Below are 15,243 nucleotides of genomic sequence, written 5' to 3'. Positions count from 1 at the left end.
AATTCTTCCCTGTGAGGTTGAGGAGGTCCTGGAAGTTTTCCCAGAGATTCTGTGGCTGCCCCATCCCTGGAAGTATTCAAGGGGTTTGGAGCAAGCTGAGATAGTGGAAGGTGTCCCTGGAACAGGATGAGCTTTAAGGTCCCTTCCCACCCAAACCATTCCATGATTCCAAACTGGAATTGAAGGAATCACACCCCCTTCCAGCCTCCATCATCCCATCATGCCTCCAGCCTTTTGAGTTTTCCAGAAGAACCACTTCTCTCTTCTTCCATCCATGATTTTCACTTTATTCATGTACAGAGTCACACCAAACATGATTACTTGCTAAGGCCATTTCTTTAAATAAGTTTTCCGAGTAGAGAGTGATGGAAGTGGGGCGGCAATACAGCGGGAGTGGAATTGTCACCTGGGAACCATTACAATTCACCATGGATACAGCAGAGGACATGCTGGAGCTACTCACACAACTACCAGGTATAGGGATGGAGTAACAGCCCTTCTGCTCCCCCTGTCCTACAACACTGACACAGGGAACCGAAAAAACACCAGGAAAAGTGGAGTCTCCCAGGCTGTGCTTCCCTTCATCCTGGCTCCCACAGTGCTGGACACTAGATAAAGCCATTCCTAAGGGTGGGAATGGATGAACCCCGTGTGCCTCCAAGCCTGGAGCTGGGCGATTCCCCCACCCCACCCCACTGCCGCCCAAGCCAAGGCTTTTCCATCTGGTTGGGATGTTTGGGATGAACACAAGGACCTGTGGGAAACGAGATCAGGATGGGTGGGCAAACACCAAACCAATGGCATGGAGAATTTGGCATGGATCGGGATTTTTGGTTTTCAGAACTTTAGAGCCCAACGAGCTAAGCTTTATCCAAAGCCCAACATTCCAACCTGACTTTTTTCAGAGGAAAGAAGGGCTGGGGCTGCCTGGAGCCTCCAGAACAGCCCTTAATGACTTCACTCGTCCCAAAGAGTGACAAATTGCACAAGCTCCCAACACCTCTGATGCATCCTTGAAAAACCAGGCAGCTCAATACTCTCTCCCTAACAACGTACCCATCAATTCCTGCAGGAATTTTTCAACTCTTCCCAAGCAAACTGTGCCCCCCTGCCACCTGAATTCCAACAAGGCTCCTGTGGGATTAACACCCACGTGCAGCTAAGGGGTCAGAATTTAGGGATTGTGCCCAGCACACACAGAGGGTAAGGTAAAAAATAGATCCTTCCTCAGGTGGAATTATTTGGGAAGTGGAGGGATCTAAAGTAGAAAATCAATCCAAGAAAGATGGAAATCAACTAGGGCCTAGGGCCGTCACCGGCTCTAGGCTCCTGGAGTGCCTATGGCGTGGTGGGGGTGTGCGGGATATTCCCAATTCCCAAAGCCTCTGCCTAGCACCACTTCCAAACCCCCAAATCCAAGTGTATCCAACACTTGAGAGCAGGAAAATGGGAACACAACAGGCTTGGAGCACTTATTGGTACTGTGCTGGCCTGGATGGAATATTTACATGCTGCAATCAACGGAAAAGCAGGAAAACTGGGAGCTGCGAGTGCAGGCACCAGGATGAGCGGGACCAAACACGAGGAGAAGTAGGAGCATTTCCGCTCCAAGGGCTCCTCTTGCCTGGCATCTGCCCGGAGCGTCACCACAGAGCAGGGGCTAAAGAAACACAGTGAGCCATGGGAGTGGAAGCGAAAGAAAGCGCAGGATGGGGTCGGGAATTCCCCAAAAGTCCTCGGCTGGAGGCAGGAAGGGCCCGCTGGAGGCAGGAAGGGCCCGCGGGCGTCACTTGAGGTCGCCGTCACCCTCGCCCTGGATGGTTTTCTTGATGCGCAGCAGCATCGTGGTGAGCCACTGATCCAGCCGCGAGATGGAGTCGAATTCCTTCACCTGGCACCGGGAAAAACGTGGATCAGGGAGCGGGCGGGGAAAGGGAATGAGGGGGGAGTGGCAGACATGAGCTCCTCCTGGGAATACAGGGGAGGAAAAAAGGAGAGAAAGGGAGGGGGGAATGCAAAGAAGGACAATAAAGGGAAAGGGAGGGGGGAAACAAGGGGAAAGGGAAAGGGAGGGGGGAAACAAGGGGAAAGGGAAAAAAAGCAAGGGGAAAGGGTGGGGAAAAGGGAAAAAAGGGGAAACAAAGGCAAAGGGGAAGCAAGGAGAAAGGTAAAACAAGGGGAAGGGGGGAAAAAGGGAAGGGTGGAAAAGGGGAAAAGAAGATAAAGGGGAAGGAGAGGAAAAAGAAGAAGTGGAGAAAGCGAAAGAACCAAGGGGGAAACAAGGAGGAAAAAAAACAAGGAGAAAGAGGGAAAAATGCAAGGGGAAAATGGGAAAACAAGGGAAAAGAAAAAAGGGGAGGGAAAAAAGGGGGAAAGGGGGCTAGAAAGGAAGAAAGGGGGCAGAGGGAAAAAGGGAAGGAGGTGAAAAGGAAGAAGGGCAACAAAAAGGGGAGGTCGGGGGTAAACAAGGGAAAGCAGAGGGGAAAAAAGAAGGAATGGAGAAAAAAAAAAGGGGAAAAGGCACAGGGACACAAAGGCAAGGGAAAAGTCCAGAGAGAAGTCTCTCCAAACCCAACCCGAGCACTTTAAGCTCTTGTCAAACACCAAAGGAGCTGGAGCAAACCCAGGCAGGATCTGAATTCTCCATGAAACTCCAGGAATGTTGAAGGAGGAAGCTGGGACCTTGCTGGAGCCGCTGTCCCTGGCCCCTCTCTGCAGGTTTCCAAATACTGAACAGGGCAAAGGCATCCCAAAAAAGAGAAGGAGGAAGCAGCATTCCCAAATGAACCCATGAGTACTCACTGCTTCGGTGTAGGCCTCGCTGTTCTGCTCCTCGTGAGCTTCCAGCAGTTTCTGGGAAAACACCAGGAAAAATTAGGCAACACTCTATTCCTGCATGTTCCCGCTCCAGCATTTCATCCCAGGGAACAGAGACCCATGAAAAGCACCCACCACAACTGGGGGTCTGGGCCAAACCCAGGGAAAAGTGAGGCTGATGTCCTCTAAAATGCTGGGATAAAGGAGAAAATCCCTGGAAAAGTGGGAAAGCCCCCCGGTTACTCACTTTCAATAGCTTGCATTCTCGGGAATCTGTGAAAGCTGGGAACATTTCTTCATATTTCTCCAGCGCAAGCTGGAAGAGATGAGATCCCTTTGCACACCATTCCTATTTTTTTTTTTTCCCAGAATTTGCCTTCCCATCCTCAAACTTGGGAAAGCATCCACCAAGAATCCAACATGACAATGGCACATCGAGAATTCCAGCCACTGCTGAGGAGGGATCAGGGATTTTGGGGTAATAGCTGTGAACCCACCGCTGGCCTCTCCCAGCTGGCCAAGGCTAATGAGGAGGAACTGGGAATTCTGGGATAACTGACCTTGGCATTCAGCTCATCCACGATGAAGTGGCACAGGGCAGCTTTGAAGAAATATTCTTTGGCGCTGTACTTGAGCAAAGGATTATCCATCGTGTTTGTTCCCACCTGGACAAAAAAACATGGAAAAAAGGGGCAGGAAAGGAAAGCCTGGATTAAACCAATTCGTATTCCCCCCTGAGCCACAGGGCTGGGAATAAAAGGCATGGAAAAAATGCCAAAAAGCTGTTGGGAAGCAGGGAGGTTTTGAACTTATCCCAAGGGAAGTCAGATCCCACCAGGCTGATCCTTGGTTGTTGAAGAAATGGAAAAACAAATCCATCTGGGGAAAAGCTGCTCCAGGATTAAGCCTCTGGAAGCACCAAGTAGCACTGTTGGTATTCACAGGTAAATATCCAATAAAAGGCAGAGCTGATAAATCCAGGAGGGAATTTTCTGCCAAAGGGAGTTGTAAATATGTTCAAAGGGGAATTTTTACAGATTTCTCCCAAGCTTTTCCTGGAAACACTGAAAATCATGGATATGGCACTTGGGGATGCTTGGCCATGTGGGGGTAACAGTGGGACTCTGACCTCAGAGAGCTTTTCCAGCCTAAACAATTCCCTGATTCTGGCAGTTTTGCCAACCCCTGAGCCCTTTTCCTTGGGAAGAGGTGCAATTCCCATGGGATTTGGCTCCTGACCTGCTCGTAGATCTCGATGGCTTTCTGGTACTGCTCCAGCTGTGCCGCGTAGGCCGCCACCTTCAGCAGACACTTGTTAGCTGAGCTGCAACCACATCCCGAAAATTAGGCCCTGAATCCCAGGAATTCACCAGCCCGCACCCCAGCACCCCTTCCCAGAGAGAAAAGTGGAAGCCCACAGCTGGAATTTAGAGGAATTCTCTTGGAATAGCCCAAATTAGAAGTGTGCTGGCTGTGGGAGTGGCTGTGATGGATCCCTGTTCCAGCCCTTCCCGCTGATCCCAAGGACTTGCCTGTTGGATTCCTCTCCCTTGTAGTAATCCGCGGCCTGCTCGTAGTGCGCGATGGCCTGGGGACAGAAATGTGGGATCAGTCATCCCAGGATAAAGCACACCCGGGGACATCACCAACATTCAGGGAGAGAGATGGGATCCAATGGAGCGGAGCCAAGGAAAGAAATCTTTGCCTGCAAAATAACCCCTACATCCCATCCAGTTTTATCCTGCAAAATTGCAGCAGAGAGCCACAGCAGGATTCCTGCTCAGGGAATTTGGAAGTGGGAACAAGGGAATCAGTGCTGACGTGGGAACTAAAAGTCACAGAAAATGGCTCCATGACACTCCCAAAGAGCTTTTCCAATTGGAAACACCGAGGTGGATTCTCACCAGAGCGTTCGGCCAGTCCTGCTGGCACAGGGACACTCCAGAGACTTGGGATTGCTCCATGAAAGCCTCCAGGCTGGGAAAACCATTAACTCCAGCTCAGGGCTGGATTGCACCTACACCAGGAATTCCAATGCTGGGTAGGAGATGGGAATTCTCGAGCTCAGGGCAAGGAAATCCCACAAGGGACTCAACGGTGATCCCCTTTCACTGAGGAAACAACTCCCACTATCCTAGGCTGCTCCAGCTTGGCCTTGGACACTTTCAGGGATGTGGCAACCACAGATTTTCTAGGAAAAAAATGATGTCATCAGCATCCCCTTACCTTCTCAATGTCCACCAGCTCGGCCTCATAGATCTCAGCAATGGTGATGTGGTGCTTGGCAGCGATGGTGAAGCGGCCCTGGGGACAGGAGGGAAGCGGGATGAGGTGTGGCATTCCTGGGAAGCCGCGTGGCATTCCCGGGAGCGGGACCTTACCATGTCTGTGTAGATATCGATGGCTGCGTTTAAGCAGTTGATGGCCTCTGCAGCGTGTGTGAGAGACAACAGCGTCAGCCACGTCCCATTCCTAAATCCCACCCGGCAGCTGCTGCAGGGAATATCTGCCTACAGAATGGCCTCTGGAATGACCTTATCCCCAGCACCCCCAGCAATTCCCAAAGGGAACAAACACCTAACCCCTAGGATGACCTAACCCTGAGTTTGCTGTCTGCACCCCCCAATGGAGCAAACGTCAAGGGATCAACTCCCAGATGCTGCTGTTTTCCAGGGAATCTGGGAGTTTCACCACTTCAAAAGGGTGTTATCCACCCTGAGTTTGTTCCCATGTCTCCTGGGATAATGCTGGTGGGAAGTGGGGGATTTGCTTCAAGACCTAGCTAGGGAAAAGTGGATTGGAAACCTTCCCAAAAATCACAACCCAGCTGAAAGAATCCCAGATCCTTCATTCTCATCCCAACAAAGGCCCGGACTGAGGAAAGCCTCGGGGACACAGCAGGGCTCCTACTGTGATCCAGCCCAGTGACTACCTGAAGCCATTCCTCAGGAAGCCATTCTCTAAAGCCAAGCCAAACCAGAATGGAAGCTGCCAAAAGTCCCGACACCCTGCAGCATCCCAAATCCCAAAAAACGCCAAGAGGAGATGCCAGGACAGGGCTGACCTCCTGTGTCATCCCAAAGCACCTTCTGGAAAAGCAGGAATGCCCCTCTGCCACCGCTGAGCATTTGGCTGGGAACAATCCCACATTCCACTGCCTTACCTTGCGGATCTGCTTTTTTGTAGGCATTCCCAGCATCCACAAAGCTGGTGGCTGAGTCGTGCTTGCTCTGGAGCTGCATGTGCAGCTTGGCCGCCTGGCAAAAGGCATTTCCTGCCGCTGGAAAAGAGGGAATACCGATCCCATGAATGAACGGGAATGCGCTGCTTCCAGGACCCTGGGAGACTTAGGGATGAGGGCTTCCCAAGCAGGATCACAAGCTGGCATTTTAAAATTCCTCCAAGATCCTTCAGCTCATTCCCTTTGTCCACTCTCCCAGTATTTAAATATGAACTGCATGAACACAGAGACCATTCCCCATGGAATAATTCACATGAAGGCATTTGGGTGCTCTGGGATCACCCACACCCCCCCAGATCCCAGGATTTGGACTCACCACTCCAGTTTTTGGCGATCTTGAACATGTTGGCAGCCCTGGTGTACATCTCACAGGCCTCCTCCACCCGGGTGTTGCCCCTGGAATGCAGCAGGAATGCTCCTGAGGCTGGGCCAGGAGGGAACACAACTCCGGAGCCAAAATTGGGATTGGGAATCTTGGCCTTTCCAGGCTCTATGAGGCTGATCCCATTCCCCATGTGAGATCACTGAAAGGGGAATGCTGGATTTGGGGGCTCTTCTGGAATTCCGAGACGCCAAAAGTCACATTTTGGTAAGGAAATGCAGATTTTTCATGGAAACCCTGGGAAAAAAAGTGGCTCTGGGGGGATTCTCCCTGCCCTCCCATAACTACCTGACATGAGCCAGGTGGGATCAAGCTCTGCTCTCACAGAAAAAAAAGGAATCCCAGAATCCTTAAGGTTGGAAAATCCCTCAAACCCATGAATCCAACATTCCCCCAAAATCCATGTCCCCAAGTGCCACATCCACACTGCTCTTAAATCGACCTCACAACAGGGATTATTCCATTTTCTTTTCCATCCCCTGGAAATTCTGGCACTTTTCTCCCCTTGCTCTCTCCCTCTGGCAGCTGAACACAGTCAGTTTGGAAGCACAGGTGGGATTTTTTGGATCCCTCCTTGCCCTTGGAAGGCACCTCTGGCATGAGCCAAAGCCAATGGAGGTTGACACCGAGGAATGCTACACTCGAAGAGGCCTCTGGAACAGGGCAGGTCCCAGCCCTTTAATTCCACAATATTAGAAATAAAGGAATAACAGTTTTTGTGCAAGGTGATGGAGCAATTCCAGGAAGAGCCCCAGTGGGAAGAAGGCATTTGGCCGGCATTGGGGAACCTGAACATCCCATTTACAGGGAAGATGCCAAGAGCCAAGTCACCCCCACCCCCCACCTTTCCTTCCTCTTTTTTTCCCTCCCTCTTTTAGACCTGAAAATGAAAAATTCCCCTCTCGAAATCTCTGCCTGTTCTCTCCAAGGATTTTCAGGAATTTGCCACCCGGATTATGCTCCTGGAGCAGGCCCTGACTGATTAATCTGCTAGAGGCCAGAGAGGAATTTCTATTTAAAACTTGTGGATTTTACGGCGGCTGCAGATGATTTTTCTGGGCTGATGGATAAAAACCTCCCGGCCTTCACAGAGCATTGCTCTGGGAATACTGTTTCCTTAAAAAACTTAAGGAAAGCAGGACCGATGTTGGTCAAAGCACCCCGTTTTCAGGCACACCCCCAGGAACAGCGAGGCTGGAGCAGCCAGGCCCAGGGAAAAGGAGGCTCTGCCATTTTCTGGGATAACGCCGGCCGCAGCCCCGGAGTGCCGGGGTTTCCTGGGATTTCGGGAGAGCTCGTCCCTGCCAGGAATCCCGGGGATGCCGGGAGATGATTCCCCCCAGGATAAGGCCGGGACGAGCGGCGGGGCCGGACGCGGGGAGGGGACAGGAGCCGCAGAGGCCGAGCGCGCCCGTCACATCCCTGTGGCCGCGGATGGCCAGGAGGGGCTGCTCCAGGGGCATCCGGGTTTGGATCGGGACGGGAGGGCTCCGCGTGCACCCCCGCCCCTGCTCTGGCAGGGACAAGGAAGATTCTCACCCACACTGCGGGGCAGGAGCTAGGAAAAAGGGGGAAGAGGTCGGGAAGGGGAGGATGGAGGAGACGGGGGCCAGGGGCTCAGGGGGGTGATTCAGGAGCTGAAGGGGAGCAGGAGCTGGGGATTGGGGTGTGAAGGAACTGGAAGGGGGGCAAGAGCTGAAAGGGGGATCCAGGAGCCGGGGAAGTGGGGGGGAACACGCAGGAGATGGGAAGAGGGACGCGGGATCCGGGCAGGGGGATGCGGGGGCCGCTCACCCGAAGAGCCCCCGCAGGAAGGAGTGCGAGCCCTTGACACGCTTCTCGGCCTCCGCCATGAGCTGCACGGCCTCCCGCTCCTTGCCGGCGCTGTCCATCGCTCCCGCTTTTCCGGCTCGCCTTCCTCCTCCGCCGCGGCACCGGGAGCGCGCCGGGCGCGTGCGCGGGGCGGGGCGCGCGCAGGATGCGGGATGCGGGATCCGCCGGGGATCAGGGATGAGCGACTCCTCCCGGCGGGTGGGAACCGCGCAGCCGCGGCCCTCTGGCTATTCCCAAAGCGGGATTCATTCAGGAGCTAAGTCAAAAGATAGCTGTGGGAATGGGAGCGGGATCCCAGCTGGCAGTGGGATCTGTGGCAGATCAGTCCTTATTCTGGAGGTTATTTATGTCACTCTCCGAGTTTCCAGGAATTACCTCACCTGTAACGCAGGAGAGCTGAAGCTCAGATTCCCGGGAGGTAGGCTACACTTTCCTGAGAATTCCACACTAAGGATCATCAAGAGAAGGGTCACCTGTGTCCTGCCCCCATTACATGGGCGCACCTTTGAGTTGTTCAAAAACGCCCCTGAAAGGAATGAGGACTGTACGGGGAAAACGGGGGTATTCCTGCCTGATCCCTCCCCTACGCCGAGGGAATCCCGGAACCCTGAACGACCAGGCGAACTACAACTCCCGGCGTGCCCCGCGGCCGGCGCGCGGCGTGACGCAATCGCCCCGTGCCCGTTATCTCCATGGCGACACTAGCGCATCCCGGCGTCGCTCCCATGGGAACGTCCCGCAAGGCGTCCCGGGAACCGCGGAAACTGGGGAGGAAAGATCTAGCGCTCCCCCCGGGCTCGCTGTCCCGAATCCCACCCTCTGAGGGAATGCCGGCTCTGCAGTGCCGGAACGGCCTCTGATGATCCCCCGGGAAAGGAAATCCCGGCTCCAGTGTCCCAGGAATTCCAGGTGAGTGACCTGGTTTCAGGGTTGGGTGAAATTAAAGCCGGGAACGTTTCCCAAGCCAGGAACTGCCGCCCCCATCCAAGCTCGCTGTGAAAACCGAAAACTGGATCCCAGTTAACCCCCAGGGGTTTTTCCCTTTTCCAGGCAGGACAACATGGAGCGTTTTTCTCTCTCTGAGCTTGGGCTCCCAACAGAAAACAAAGCTATCCAGGGAATTCTCTGCCCCATGGGTGTGGAGCTGTGCCACCTCCTCCTTGCCCTGGAACGGGAAGATGGGATTTGTACGGCCTTTCCCACTTTGGGGGAAAAGGCAGGAAAATTAGCCAAAGCTACGGAAGAACTCGCTGCTGTGGCAAGGAGGTGAGGTGGATGGAAGTCTCTGGGGTATATCTGGGGAAAAGGTGGCAGGGAGCCTGCATCCTCTGGAGAGGTGGGGTTGGGAGTGGGGAATAGACAAGAGCGCTGAGCCCAGTCCTTCCATTTCAGACTGTCCGAAGATTCCAGCAAGGAAGGGAGAATGGAGATGTGTTCCATGGGTGAATCCCTGCTCCAGGCTGGGAGGGACATGGTGCTGGCAGCATTCCAGCTCCAGGAGCACCCGGACAGCTCTTGGCACCGAGAGCACCTGGCAGCAGCCACCAAGAGGACTCTGATGGAGACAGCAAAGGTGAGGGGGACCCTGGGAAGAGACACGAGCTGGAGGAAAGCTCCAGCAGATCCATGGAGCAAACCACACCTCCTCCCCCCTCCAGGGATGGAACAGAAATGGGAGTTCCTGACCTGAGTGGCTTTTCTGCTTTGTTTCCTGGTTAGATTCTTCAGCTGGAAGAGGCTGCAGGGATGAGGAGGATTACTGGCGCTGCCAGCTGGCTCCTGGAATGCCTGAGTTTGCTTCGGGATGCCCAGGACACTCCAGGGCTGCTGGCTGCATTCCAGGCCTTTTCTGGGGCTGTGCTCCTGCTGAGCCGCCTAACAGCCAAGCGCCTCCAGGAACTCGGAGACTGTCCTGGAGGGAAGAGCTTGGCCCAGACCCTGCAGCTGCTCCACAAATGCGTCTCACTCATCCACACAGCCAAGCAGGACACCCTAACATATTCCAGGGATAGCCAAGTTGACCTCTCCCAAGATTCTGTTTTCCATCTGACGGAGAGGACCATCAGGGAGCTCCTCTCCCTGCTCATGGAGCCACAGGACAGGAGTGGGATCTTCTCCCAGCAGGTGAGCAGGCTCCAGGCTCTTCTCTCCCACCCTGACCCCCTGCGCCTCTCCGAGGGTGGGTTCAGCTCCGACTTGGAAGCGGTCATTCTCCATGGAATGCTGCTGGCAGAGTCATCCAGGCTGGATCTGCAGCTGGAGCTGGTGGAACGTTGCTGGGTCCTGCTACAGCTGCGGAGGAGCATCTGCAGCCACATAATCCAGAGGGAGGGCCAGGAAGAACACGGACTGGAACGGGAATGTCACCTCTTGAGGAAGGAGCTGGAAAACCTGGACCGGGCAGTGCTCAGGGCCACACTCTGCCAAATCCTGGATGGATTCTTTGAAGAGAAGGAACCCCTGAGGCAGCTGGTTGAAGGTGCCCTTAGCTTTGCCCGTTCAGGTTGTTGTCCAGCAGGACCAGGAGGAATTTTAAGGAAGCTCCAGCCCCTCATTGCTGCCTTCTTCGCTCAGGCCCAGCGGATACTCCGAGCGGCCGATCTGCTCCTGGCCAGGTGTGCCAAGGCCCAAACTGCCAGGGAAATCCGGGAGGGTGTGGAGCACCTGCGGAGCCTCCTGGCCAGCCTCCCTTCCCTGCTTATGGAAACAAGTGGGAATACCACGGAGCAGCTCCAGGTCCTGTGCTGTGCCTGGGCCAGAGCCACCAACAGCCTCCTGTGCCGCTTTGAGGAGACCATCGGCATGAGGGAATTCCTTGAGTTATCCATCCTGGAGCTGGCCAAGCAAAAGGAATGGTGTGAAGTGGCACTGGAATGCTGGGATCCTGAGGGATTCTCCTGGCACACTGCTCACCTCATGGGCTGGGCGCGCTGGGTGGTCGGAGCCTCCACCCGGCACGTGGACAGGATCACGGATCCCATCTTTAGAAATGGTTTGCTGGTGTGGGTGGAGCAATTGGCCAAATCCATCCTGGAGCTGGGAGCAGTCACGGCCCTCATTCCAGGAAGGTTTTCCTGCCTCCAAAGCCAGGATGCTTTTTCTCAGGCAGCAAGCTCCCTGATGGACTCTGCTCTCTCTGTCCAAGCTGGGCTGGATGGGTCCAACCACCCGGACATCCTCAGCCCGCTCCGAGAGCAAGTGCGGAGCACCAAGGTGAAAAAGGGGCTGGAGTTCAGCCCATCCCACACTGGGACACAAACCAGTATGGATGAGGCAGCATTCCAAGAAGATATCCAAAATCATCCATCTTCACCACCAGCTAACTTCCACCTGGATCCATGGAAAGGGGATACACACCCTGTCATCACAGCTCTCCTGGGAGCATCCCGAGCTGGTGACACAGACACTGTCCGTGCTGCTTGCTCCATCCTGCTGGAGCTCTCCAATGGCTATGTAGAAACTGCACAGGAAGCGCTGCCTGTGGCTGAAGCCCCCCAGCTCCAGGTGCTGGAGCAGCACTGGGATATCAAGGCACTTGCCCCAAGGATTGTCAGCCTGGCCATGGAAACAGCCCACGGGCAGCTCCCTGCTCCAGGCAGGCTTCTCCTAATGGCACTCAGGCTCTCAGGACATATCCAGGAGACTCAGGAGTGCCTGGCAGCTGTGGCAGGTTCTTGGAATGGTCTGGCCCAGCAAGTGCTTGGATTTATCCTGTCAGGCGACTTTCCAAGAGGGAAGCAGGCTTTGGACGAGACCCTGCTGGGTTTAGCAAGAGCAGTGCAGGTGGCAGGAGACATCGCAAACACAGTTGGCAGTAGGGAAAATCCCAGTCCTTCTCATGTCCAGGAGAGTTTTCTGCAGCTCCAAGCCAAGTTTTCCTGTGCTCAGCTGAATACCAAAGGATTCCTGGAGAAGGCAGTGTCCTTCAGGGAATCCTGTGGGATGGAAAAGGCCATCCTGGAGCTGCATGGTGTCCGGTGGGCCATTGGCATGTGTGTCCTGCTGGATACCATGGATCAGTTCATGGGCAGGGATGTCCTGTTCCTGAGGGAGCTGAGCAGAGCTGTGAGGAACAAGGTTGGCCCACAGAGCTGCCTGGCTGCCGTGGCTGAGAATTCCCTCAGGTTGCAGGAGGCTGCCCGGCTCTCCTACTTATCCTGCCCTGGAGACCACGGTGCCAGAGAAATCCTGGTGCTCCGGGAAGAGATACAAGTGCTCATGGAAGCACTGCTGGATGTGTCCAACACCCTTCTGCTCTCCCCATTGCCTACTGCCAGCTTGGTCATTCGCTTTGAGCTCCTGCATAGGGACGTGGCCCTCAGGGCCAAGGTGTTGTTGCTCCACATGGAAAGGGTCAACATGGAACAGCTGCAGCTCATCCAAGATGTGGTTGGAGCAGCTCTGTCCAACCTCACCCAAGAGGAAAGGGAGAGGAGCAAAGAAAGTTTTGAGAAGAAAGCAAATCAGCTTATGGCTGATGTCCAGAGGGTCAGAAACACCCTCTGGGGTGCTCTGGAGGCTGGTGCTCAACTTACGTCACAGCCTGACCTGCTATCCGTGGCTGACCACCTCCTGCTCCTCACGGCTGACGTGGTGGGAAGCGCCTGGCGGCACTTCCGAAGCCACCAGGACACTGGGGATCCCCACCTGGATGTCATGGTGTGGTACTGGTCAGCCAAGGCACACTACCTTGCCACACAGCTCTGGGTTATCCATGGAATCGACAGGGACATCCTGCAGTGCCTCACAGAATGTCTGCAGCGGGAGCGCTTCCCAGGATCACCCAACAGCACAGCTGGACCCTGCCCAGCCCCAGAGCCCACTGAGGCAGCAGGAATTCATCCATGCAGGAGCAGAGGAGTGAGTGGAGCTGTGTGGGAAATGGGTGAACTGGTACAGGAGCTCTTTTCCCTGGCAGTGTGTTGGTCAGGGCTGTCCTTCATTCCTGGTGCTCCCAGCATGGAACAGGAATGTAAAGGATGCTGGCAGGGCCTCTGGAGGTCAGCAGGCTGACCTGGGCCACTCAGGCAGCTCAGGTTGCTGGCAGCCCTGGATTCCTGGATATCTGATCAGCCAGGCTCTCCCACATCTGTTTCAATCCACCATTTCAGAGGCAGAGGGGCTGCAGCACTCTCCCTCACCTCCACACATTCCCTCTGGGAATACCAGCAACTCCATTCCCATGGATGCCAGGAGCTGGGAAAGGCTTTGGCACAGACCCAGGTCCCTCAGCAAAGTGCTTTAGAGCTCTAATTGTGCTGGAAATTAATTGCAAACTGTCAGCTTGCAGGACACCCCACTCCCATTTGGAGATGGCTCCAAGGACTTTGGATTTAGGGAGAAGGGCTGGTGGGAAGGTGGAGTGGACGCAGAAGGGGGTGGGCAGCTCTCCCACCAATTTTACTCACCCAAATCTCCTTCAGAAACACCCAGGTGGAGGAGACCACTCTGCATCGCTGTGTCCACACATTCCAGGTTTGGAATCTGCTCCATTACTGCCTCAACAGCACCAGGATGGCCCTTCCAACATCTCCCCTGCAAAGCAGGAGAGAGGAAACTCTGACAAGTGGCAAGGTGGCTCCAGCAGTGTGTCCCAAGTGACCCAAGACATGGCCACGAGGATGTTCCACATGGCTCAGTTCCTGCGGAGGAAGGGCCCCATTGCGGTAGGCAGTGTTTCATCCCTCTAGTTTTCCCTTAGGATCATGGAAACTCCATCCTAAATCCCTGTGTCACCCAACTCTTGGGAGAGTGGCACCAACTCTATTTATGCAAAATACTCCAAATTCCTTCCTTCTGGTTGGATGTGAACTTGGCATCCTGTCCTTTCCTCAGGATTTAGCTGCGCCTCCTGGACCTTCCCTGTCCTGCAGGAAAAGCTTTTTTTTCCTTCTCTCCCCAGTCCCATTGATTTTTATCCCATTCCAGAGCAAGGAGCAGTTTGTTGCCTGTGCCAGGCAAATGGTTGCCGATGGGCAAGTGGTTGTTAAGTTTGGGAACATCCTCGCCAAGCACTGCCTGGACCAGAGATGCTCCATGGAGCTGCTCCATAGCACTGAGCACACTCAATCCATCAGCAGCCAGCTCAGCATCGTGGCCAGGTGAGCTGCCAGCAGCTGGGATCACTTCTCCCAGGGTCATCCAAGAGGAATCCCTTCTCCAAGGAATGTGGGTGGTGGTCCCCAGAGGTCCTAGGGGAGGTGTCCAAGAGTTGAGGAACAATTTGGAGGCCTTCCTTCCCTCCATGGGTTTCCCTGCTCCAATGGTGCAGGGGACAAGCTGGGCTTGGAATAACAACACCATCAGGATGTCCACTGTTGTTCCAATAAAATCCTTTGGAATGTCTTTGAAGGGTGAAAGCAGTGACTGGGGAGAGCAAGGCCTCCTTTGAGCTGCTGCTGAGCAATGTGCAGAACCTCATTCAAGCAGTCCAGCATGTCCTGAGGGCGGCCGAGGCGGCAAGTGTCAAAGTGAGTCCATCATGGAATCGATCCCGGAATTATTTAGGTGGGAAGGGTTGCTCCAAGCCCCATCCAACCTGGCTTTCAGCAGTTCCAGGGACAGGGCAGCCACAGCTTCTCTGTGCCAGGGCCTCCCAACCTCACAGGAAAGGATTTCTCCCTAACAGTGAAGTCTGATGGCAGCAATTCCATGATGTGGGAGTTTCTCATCCAGCTCTTTCTATGGGAACTGGGATCTGGCTGCTGTGGGACTCCAGCTGGAGCAAATATTCCTCCAGGAGTACTTTTATTTTGTGCCTGTCTTGTGTCCAAAGCATTGACTGTCCTTGAAGTCACTTTTACCTGGTCCATTCCCCACTTAATTTTTGGATCGTAGAGAACCTTTATTTGGAATTAGACCATGCTATCCTATTTATTCTCAAAAGCCAAAATTCCCAAGTTTCCCATGCAGTTGCCATCAACAGCCACCTGATCTGACTGTAAAGTCCATGGGAACAGATTTTTCCTGA

The 15,243-nt window shown here is 54.3% G+C and overlaps 1 protein-coding gene across 1 annotated transcript; it reads right to left on the bottom strand.

The window, feature by feature from the left end:
* Window positions 1-271: 271 nt before the first annotated feature.
* Window positions 272-8,418, bottom strand: NAPB (NSF attachment protein beta). The gene is made up of 11 exons (XM_021537645.3): window positions 8,235-8,418; window positions 6,375-6,454; window positions 5,981-6,097; window positions 5,199-5,245; window positions 5,044-5,121; window positions 4,350-4,405; window positions 4,057-4,141; window positions 3,378-3,482; window positions 3,065-3,133; window positions 2,803-2,853; window positions 272-1,891 (listed from the first exon to the last, which is right to left on the bottom strand). Exons 1-11 carry the CDS (start codon window positions 8,330-8,332, stop codon window positions 1,787-1,789), a joined length of 891 nt encoding a protein of 296 aa, XP_021393320.1. The 5' UTR covers window positions 8,333-8,418; the 3' UTR covers window positions 272-1,786.
* Between the last annotated feature and the right edge of the window lie 6,825 nt (window positions 8,419-15,243).

The sequence above is a fragment of the Lonchura striata genome, chromosome 3 (genome assembly GCF_046129695.1).
Source record: "Lonchura striata isolate bLonStr1 chromosome 3, bLonStr1.mat, whole genome shotgun sequence".
Classification (NCBI taxonomy): domain Eukaryota; kingdom Metazoa; phylum Chordata; class Aves; order Passeriformes; family Estrildidae; genus Lonchura; species Lonchura striata.
This window is presented reverse-complemented; position numbering and strand designations above follow the sequence as displayed.

Bases quoted from the DNA above. Each gene is read 5' to 3' on its own strand.
- NAPB (XM_021537645.3), bottom strand. From the start codon at position 8,332: ATGGACAGCGCCGGCAAGGAGCGGGAGGCCGTGCAGCTCATGGCGGAG. The intron at 2,854-3,064 runs GTGAGTAACCGG...GTGTTTTCCCAG, and splicing joins GAGAATGCAAGCTATTGAAA to AAACTGCTGGAAGCTCACGA. The intron at 1,892-2,802 runs GTGAGTACTCAT...TCCCGGTGCCAG, and splicing joins GCGAGGCCTACACCGAAGCA to GTGAAGGAATTCGACTCCAT.